Below are 9144 nucleotides of genomic sequence, written 5' to 3'. Positions count from 1 at the left end.
TCATCTGCAAATGGTGATATTTTGACCTCTTCCTTTTCAATTTGTATAAGTGTATATTATCCCAGAAAGTCAGAATACCGAAAATACAATTTGCAAAATACATGAAGCTCAAGAAGAAGGAAGACCAAAGTGTAGATACTTCGATCCTTCTTAGCTGGGGGAACAAAATACTCATGGAAGGAGTTACAGAGACAAAGTTCAGAGCAGAGACTGAAGGAAGCACCATCCAGAGACGGCCCCACATAGGGATCCATCTCATGAACAACAACCAAACCTGAACACTATGGCAGATGCCACGATTTTGCTGACAGGAGCCTAATATAGGTGTCTCCTGGGAAGCTCTCCCAGTGCCTGACCAATACAGAAGTGGATGCTCACAGCCATTCATTGGATGGAACACAGGGCCCCCAATGAAGGAGCTAGAGAAAGTACTCAAGGAGCTAAAGGGGTCTGTAGCTCTACAGGAGGAACAACATAAACTAACCAGCACCCCCAGAGCTCCTTGGGACTAAACCACCAATCAAAGAAAACACATGGTGGGACTTGTGTCTCTAGCTTCATATGTAGCAGAGGATGGCCTAGTAATTCATCAATGGGAGGAGAGTCCCTTGGTCTTGGGAAGATTCTATGACCCAGTATAGGTATAGTATAGCCAGAGCCAGGAAGTGGCAGTGAATGGGTTGGGGAGCAGGGGTAGGGGGTGATAAGGAATTTTCAGGGAGGAGACTAGGAAAGGGGAAAGCATTTGAAATGTAAATAAATAAAATATCTAATAAAAAAATGGACTGCTTCTCATCAGAATCCTCTATGGTGAACAACACAGCAGGTCTTCCTCTAAAGAGTCAAATCTAATCTCCCACAGAAGGCCTCACTGTGCTCCCAGCCACAGTTTCCACCAAGCCATGCTGCCTGCCAGGCAAGCCAAAGACTCTCCTCCCTGAGGGAGACCCAGCTGGGGCTCTCCTCCTCCCCCTTTCCCCTTTGGCTCTGGCTAAGATCCAGCCCTCAGGCCCCCACTCCATTCTCAGCTCTTCTGAGGCGAATGTCCAAGAGCCTGAGAACCTGTTGTCCTCGACTCTCTGCAGGCCAGGAACTCAAAGCCAACTCTGGCAGGTCTGCAGGAAGCTCAGGCTGTGCTCTCCCACCATTGGAGAAGGGTCCTAGGGTTCTCACAACCTGACACCTACCTGGCATCAGCATGGGTTGCACACAGTCAAAACTGCTCACATCCCACCTCACTCAGTGGCCCAAGCCCTGAGCCAGCTGTAGGCCACCCTTTAACCCACAAACTAACATGGACCCTTTGGGCTCTCAGATACTGAACCATCAACTAAAGAACATACAGGGTCTGGCTCTAAGTCTACATGCACATAGGTNGCAGATGTGCAGCTTGGTCTTCATGTGCCCCCCCCCAAAAAAAAAACCTGGAGCAGGGGCTATCTCAAAGGTTGTTGCCTGAATTCGGGATATGCTGTTCTAGCTGGACTGCCCTGACTGGACTCAGTGGGAGTGGAAACCCCTAGCCTCACAGAGATTTCATGTTCCAGTGTTGGAGATGACCAGGCAGCCCCCACCCACTCAAGAGGACAAGGGGAGGGTAAGAAGGGGCAAAAATTGTGGGAGAGACTGACTGGGAGGGAGCAGTGAGCAGGATAGGAAGTAAACAAGTAAAAAATAAAAACAAATTAAAAAAATTTTTTCCAGAAAACATCACATGGCACAACTGAGACTCCTGAGACTCCAATAAAACAATAATTTTTGACTTCAGTCTTCTGTCAGATAAAACATTTTATTTATATATAAAATTTATATATTACATATATATAATAAACTTCTTCCTCACTGACTTTGTCTGGATATGTCAGTGTGTGTTGGAGTGTTCAGCTCCAGCAGCATCTAGAAGAAAAGCAAGAATTATCAATAGTATCATCAGGCACATCATTGGTGGCATTATCAGGAGCAGCAGCAGTGTCATTATCATCAGGATCAATGTAATGAGAAACAGTGAGAAGGTGGAGGCTTGTTTTGTTAATTTTATTCTCAGATGTTGCTTCCTCTGGAATGTTTGTTTCCAGGCTGATATTATCCTCACAAGTCAGAGTTCAGAAGAGCAGAGATAAATAGACACTAATGTTTAACAGGAAGATTTCTCTGCTTAGCCATTCAAAAAACACAAGGTTTTCAATGGGAGTGAAAAAATTTTCCTCATTCCAGAATGGGAGACGACCAAGTACCAATCAACTTTACATGGTCAGTTGTGTTGATCTAAACTGGTTTTGTTACACTATGTGAAGTATTTTCATTAGGTTGGGAAAAGGAAACAATTTTTTCTGATTCTAGGTAATGCTTAAATAGCATAAAATGTATTAATCATGACCATTAGTACCAAAGAGATCTACTTTTCTATCTAAAATAAAAGTTCATCTATTTTAAGCAACCACTGTGGTCTACCTTACCTGGTTTATCGTTTCTGTTGGAGGGAGGTCCTTGGCCATTTTCTTCATACCACACCTGCTGAATTTGATTTCTCGTCCATGTCATCATTGATAACAAGAATGTAAGAAACCACATCAAGGGCATTACCAGCAGCAGTAGCTTATCTGGTGGCCAGAGAAAACCAGGTTCCTGGACAGTGGACCCGCTATGGCCAGTGTGATCGGCTGACTCTAAAGCATCATAAAAAACCTCAGCTAGATCTTCATCTAGGTCAGGAACAGGACTGGGTTCCTCACCTGAAGAAAGAATAGCATACTTGTCTTATGCTCAAGGCAGTGTCAGAACATTCAGGTCAGTTCTTTCAATGGAATCTAGGGAACAGCAAGTGCAGGTACCAGGAGTAGGCTCTGGGTCACAATGGGGTGTGTCCCTTGCATGCTCCATGAAAAAATCTGAATCAGTTATGAAAACCAACCCAATGTCACTACCTGTTTCTGAGTCATATTTTTCATCAGATTCAGAACTGTCTGCAGGACATGGGGAAGGAATTTTCTCAACATCAGCAGGAGCACCACTGTCAGGAGCACTTTGTNAAGGAGTTGGTTCTATGTCAGCAGGAGCCCTGCTGTCAGCAGCACTNGTGGATTGAGTTGGCTCAATGTCACCAGAAGCCTCAAGCACAGAAATTCTATGGTTCCGAGGAACATGAAGGAAAATAGGTGGTTTATTTCCTCGCACCTATAATAAAAATTGGCAATGTTACTTTTGATTTAAAGTTTCGCTGCTTTTATTCTTTTTATCACCTGCCAACTAATGTCAGAATCTCAATTTATAGTCCCCAAAATGTTTCTGTATCCAGACCAACCTCATCACTAAGGACACTCTCTGATATTCAGAAACCTCTGCTTCCTTTCTGCATGATGAGTAAAAGGCCCAGAGTATGTAGAAATCTTTAATGGGGACCTGCTTAGGGTTATGCTTTCCTTTCTTCTGCTCTTTGCTACCTCACATCATCATTCTCTGCAGAGTTCTGCACAGTTTTCAAGTTCCCCATTCCAGTCACTTATATTTATTGTTCCTGCAAACTCATCTTCTAGGGGGACAAAGGGCTTCATTCGTGCCCCTAATTGAGAATCAACACAGGGCTTTGTGCAGGCCGGGCTCATTAGAGTGAGGCCCAGGAGGGCTTGTTCTCACAGAGCTGGTGAGAGAACCCAAACCTCTTATGAAAACCAGAGTTTACAACTTGGAGTGAGCAAACAAAGTTTTCTCCAAACATCCTAATAAATTTAGTCTCCATAACAGATATTCACGGTCTCCGACGTAAAAGTCTACAGTCCTTGGAACTATTAAAATAAACCTTTCAATATTTTAGGAAATCGTCTCACCCCCTTAGGAAAGATTCTCGGACAGAAAAATCAACTTTATGATGACAAGATAGAGAATAAATACAGATTTAATTCAAATTTCACGGTAACTCCTGTGTAAATATTTGGAGCACTTCTCTCATCTGTCTAAATGAAAGCTAATGGCGAATGTTAAGTTTTGCATTTTCAGATTGCTACTGATCTCTCAAGGTACCTGCAGCTCAGCTTCAAGCCTCAATGATAGGAGTTTATAAGTTTGTTTTTTCTAGTGCTGGAACTCAAATCTAAAGCTTTGCAGACTAGAGAATTCCCCATAAGCCGTGTCCCCAGCCCTTGGCATCGGTGCGTTTTAATTCTACAAAGCTGCTGGGAAACACTGAGAGTCTTTATAAGAAAGAATCTTGGGGAAACTCCAGAAAGATGAACTATCACTCATTGGCGCCATGACTTTGAGTGAGTAAAGACTCTTCTGGGCCTCCCTGTGTTTCTCTGTAAAGCAGACGTAGGCAGCAACACACTAGAATCAGCTTCCTTAGAGTTCTGAGAGAGTTAAGTGAGATAATATGTGGGTGGTGGACACTGCGGTGTGCCCCAACTTCAGGACCAGAATCCCTCCTCTCCCCCTCTCTCCGTGTCTAGCCTGCTGCCAGGAGACACTGTTAAACTATCAGCTACAGGAAAATTCCAGAAGTTCAGGTCATCAGGCTCAGCAGCAGAGCGCCTTGACCAACTGAGCCATCCTGCTGGGCCCCTGAAGTTTCTAGTTTAATACGAGTCTCCAGATGAAGTCTGCTCCTACAGTTCAGTGCAGTCCTAGAGCAAGAATAGCTTGGGGAGGCGGAGAGGCAAGACTTAGAGCAGATGTCAAGAACAGCTCCTAGCCACAGGGGCAGGATGTGAAGCTTCCAATGAAACTTTCCAATGCCCAGCTTTTACAAAAGTATTTGTAGCATTCTGTGTAGGAGAGAATAAATGTAACAACAGCAACAAAGGGTAGAGAGGTAGACCCACTGCTGTATTGACAGACACAAATGAGCAGGAGATTACAGAAAAATGTAGGTGATTTGTTTGGGCAAGAACTTGCACAAGATGAGAACAGTCTTGANAGGAAGTCATGAAATTATGGATTCTGTCCCTGAGTCCCAGACCAAAGAGTTTAAATTTTTTCTCTGAAGATGATAGTACATTTGCAGGCACTCTGAAACACAATGTATCATTTGGATGATGAAGTCACAACCTCACCTTTAGACAAGGTGCCTTGCTTGATTGGGCTGGTCAGCCAGAAGACAAAGACCCGTGTCTTCTCTTCTAAGTGAAAGTCAGAAGACACACAGGTTTGGGGAAGCCAGAAGGCCCCCAGTTGGAAGAAGGCAAGAAGCTGGAACTGTTTTCCCCCCAAGCAGCTGTGGCGTACGAGCACTTGGATTTGGTTTGATTATTTAAATAGAATGTACCTCTCTCTGTCTCTCCTTGTTTTATATCAACATCTGAGGTGGCCACAACAGTATCCAAATTACCCAGGGACTTGTTCTGCAAACAGCAGACATTCAGCCACGAGCCACAGCTGGAAAGCCCGTCTTGATATGGAATTCTCAGCTGTAAAAGAATTCAGATGTTCTAAGATGGTTTGGGGGAGGGGTGCCAGATTTTTACAAAGACCTGCCAAGTCTTGAAGTGTGCTCCTTAGGAACCACTCTGGAAGAGATGCTGGGAAGTGCCCCCCGCCCCCGGCAAGATATTCGTGAGAAAGGGAGGAAGACAGAGTTGGGTGGACAGAGGAGCTGAGCCTCAATGTAGTAGCCACTGAGGTCTCAGCCAGTCCCACAGGAGCTGGGGAGGCTCCAAACTGGGAGGAGGAGGTCCTTAGTGCCACCTGTGTCAGCCTTACTCACTACAGGCTCTCATCTAAGACAGTGGTTGGAGTTTTAACACAGCTCCTCCTGTTGTGAGGACTCTCAACCATAAAATTATCTTGTTGCGGTTCTCGAGACAGCCGTCCCTCTTTCTAAGCTGGCACTCTGTAAGGATGAAGCCATGTTCAGCTTGAGTGCCAAGATTGTGAAGCCAAATGGGGAGGAGCCAGATGAGTTCCAAGTCTGGCATCTCTCAGGTGCTGCTCAAGCTGGAGATGAACGCAGATATCAAGGCACTACTGCGGGAACTCAACATCACCACAACCAAGGAAATTGAGGTTGGTGGTGGTCGGAAAGCTATCATAATTTTTGTACCAGTTCCTCAGCTATAAGTCTTTCCAGAAAATTCATGTCAGGCTAGTTCGTGAGTTGGAGAAAAAGTTCAGTGGGAAGCATGTGGTCTTCATTGCTCAGAGGAGGATTCTGCCCAAGCCAACCCAGAAAAGCTGTTCAAAAAAATAAGCAAAAGAGCCCCAGAAGCCATACCCTGACAGCAGTGCATGACACCATCATTGAAGACTTGGTCTTCCCAAGTGAAATTGTGGGTAGAAGATCTGTGTGAAACTGGATGGCAGCTGGCTCATAAAAGTTCATTTAGACAAAGCACAGCAGAAGAACTAGGAGCACAAGGTCAGAACTTTTTCTGGTGTGTACCTTATCACAGGTAAGGATGTTAATTTGGAATTCCCAGAGTTTCAGTTGTAAAGAAAATGACTGATAAAGTGTCATTCATAGTATTAGAAGAACTATCTTGTTGCTGCTTCGTAACTGTAAATCTGCTACTGCTATAAATCATAATGTAATATCTGATATGCAGGATAGCAGACCCCAAGAGGATCACTACCCACAGGTTAAGAGTCTAGGATTTTCAAGTGTCCACTAGCTGACAGCAATGCCCACCAAATGAACTGTCTCAGCTACAGAGAAATGGATACACACCCAGAGAAGGGAACTGGACAAAGACCCCTATCATAGCTAGCTTCAGTTGTCAACTTGGCACAAGCTTGGAGTCCCCTGAAAGGGGGAACCTTAACTAAAGAACTGCCCCTATCAGATCAGCCAGTTGTCATGTCTGTGGAAACATTTCCTAATTTCTAATTGGTGCGAGAGGGCTCAGACCACTGTAGGCATTGCCAACCTTGGGCACATTCTCCTGGGCTGTATAAGAAAGCTGTCGGAGTGAACCACATAGAGCAAGCCAGTAAACATTCCTCCATGGTCTTTGTTTCCATTCCTGCCTCCGGGTTCCAGCCTTGAGTTCTTGCACAAGCTTCCTTTGATAGTAGACTGTGACCCACAACCCAAATTAATCCTTCCCTCTCCTAAGTTGTTTTTGGATGAGTATTTTATCACAGGAACAGAGAAGCAAACTAAAGCACCTACAACCATTGGAACCACTGGTCAGCCTCCTGACCCAGGAATTCTCAAAGCATTTGGGATCTATAGCCAGTGCTGGATTCAAGGATAGACCCACGCAGGAGAGAACACTGCTACATCTAGCATGGCTCTGGGGACATGGCCCTGACTAGGGTGGCAAGTGAATGAAAAAAAACAAACAAATCCAGAAACAGAAAAGCCAAGGTTGGGTGGTCTGAGCTCTCAGTTGAAGAAACTTCAGCACATAATGGGAACATAATGTTTTTATTATATAAACAGAGAGGCACTAACCCTATATATACAGGGTTAGTGCAGATGGCTGAACAAGGAAGTGGGGTTAGTAGATGCAGATAAACAAAGGAGACAGGGTGTATGGTATACAGCTGGATCAAGCAGACAGGTTTACCTTATCTCAGTAGGAACGGTCTTTATAGGGGAACAGTCTTCAGACTATAAATATCCAGGGAGAGAAAGCTACAGTGGACATTTCCTGTGCACATTCTCAATATCTACATTTGGTCCAGAGGAAGGCTTTGCCATTTTCCTCTGAGTCTCACCCCTGAGAGGAGGCATTGCCATTTTCTCCATATGTCTGAGATTCTGAGGTCTGTGACAACATGTCTTTGTCTGATGTCAACAATACACATTCACTGAGACTCTGGGCTTTCTCCGCCACTTCTTACATGATACCTAGTTCAATTCACTAAGTATGGCCTCTGATGTCTTCTGGATCGGAAAGGACATCCAAAGTGAGGAGTTGACTTGTTAGATCATGCGACCTGGAACCTACGAGCAGCCACAAAACCCAGCTAGAAGCCCAACAGTCTCTAGAGCGGTGGTCCTCAACCTTCCTAATGCTGTAGCCTTTTAATACAGTTCCTCATGTTGTGGTGACCCCCAGCCATAACATTATTTTATTACTACTTCATAACAGTACATTTGCTGCTGCTATGAATCACAATGTAAATATCTGGTATGTATGCAGGATATCTGATATGTGACCCCCAGCGGGGTCGAGAACAGGTTGAAAACCACTGCTTTAAAGGGCTAACCCTGCCATAAAGGAGCCGAGAGGAGCAACCTATCTGAATAAATGGTTCTCAGTCAGTGTATGATGACACACATCATCATGGCTTCCTTGAATGCTCTCTCCCAGACAAGCTTAAGCTAGCTAGTGCCTAGATTTTCATAGGTTAGCACAGATCGGGGGTGGGGTCACACACTCAGATGCTCAAAGGAACCAGGTGACCATCACAGTGACAAAACATATACTCAATTCTGGAGAGGACACTTGAGACTAAGCCCCAAACAGTAGCATCAAAATGGGAATTGGGTCCCCATGAGGACAATGCTGTCCAGTAAACTAGAACCCCAGTTTTCTGTATTAAACTTCTTGGTCTTGAAATGTCAAAAACATTTTGAATATTTTCAACACTTCATAAGCTACACAAAGTTCATCTGTGAGTGTGTGCTTTTTGTTCTTGGAATATTAATGTGTGACTTCGGGTATCCATCACTCCACACCAAGTGGATGGGATAAAATAGGCCACATATTGACCAATATGGGTAGACTGTCCGTATTTGATAGTCCTGAGTTGGAAAGTCTAGATTCTAATGGATTATCCAGTATTGGTAGTCATAAACTGGACAGTGTGGCTCCAGTATTCTCAATCAGGAGTCCCATTTAGTGGATATTTGTTCAACTTTAGAAATATATGTTAGTATCCAAATCTTGGGAGTGAAGTATCTCACTGGCCAAATGACCAGTGCTTGTGTGTAGTGCGCATGTGTGTGGAGGCTGGAGGAGAACTCACATTTCATTCCTCAAGCACCGCCCACTTTATATTATGAGCGGATTCCCCCAGTGGTGTACCTAACCAGTGAGCTNGGCTGGCCAGCCAGCAAGCCCCAGGGATCCACCTGACCCTGACTCCCCAGTGAATAACCNAATGGAGATGATTTCATACAGATGCAGCTCCTTACACCAGGTCATGGTGTGTCAGAAGAGGAGACCAGGGACCCAGAATTGCCATGCAATTTGTCCAAGGTTC

At 44.6% G+C, this 9144-nt stretch overlaps 1 protein-coding gene and 1 pseudogene across 1 annotated transcript; one reads left to right on the top strand and one right to left on the bottom strand.

The window, feature by feature from the left end:
* Positions 1-1832: 1832 nt before the first annotated feature.
* Positions 1833-3490, bottom strand: LOC115030297. The gene is made up of 4 exons (XM_029473819.1): positions 3446-3490; positions 2925-3174; positions 2457-2732; positions 1833-1896 (listed from the first exon to the last, which is right to left on the bottom strand). The coding sequence occupies exons 1-4, from the start codon at positions 3488-3490 to the stop codon at positions 1862-1864; spliced, it is 606 nt and encodes a 201-aa protein (XP_029329679.1). The 3' UTR covers positions 1833-1861.
* A 2347-nt stretch (positions 3491-5837) lies between these two features.
* On the top strand, positions 5838-6421 carry LOC110288131 (annotated as a pseudogene).
* The last annotated feature ends 2723 nt before the right edge of the window (positions 6422-9144 follow it).

Source organism: Mus caroli, unplaced genomic scaffold (assembly GCF_900094665.2).
Source record: "Mus caroli unplaced genomic scaffold, CAROLI_EIJ_v1.1 scaffold_19127_1, whole genome shotgun sequence".
Classification (NCBI taxonomy): domain Eukaryota; kingdom Metazoa; phylum Chordata; class Mammalia; order Rodentia; family Muridae; genus Mus; species Mus caroli.
This window is presented reverse-complemented; position numbering and strand designations above follow the sequence as displayed.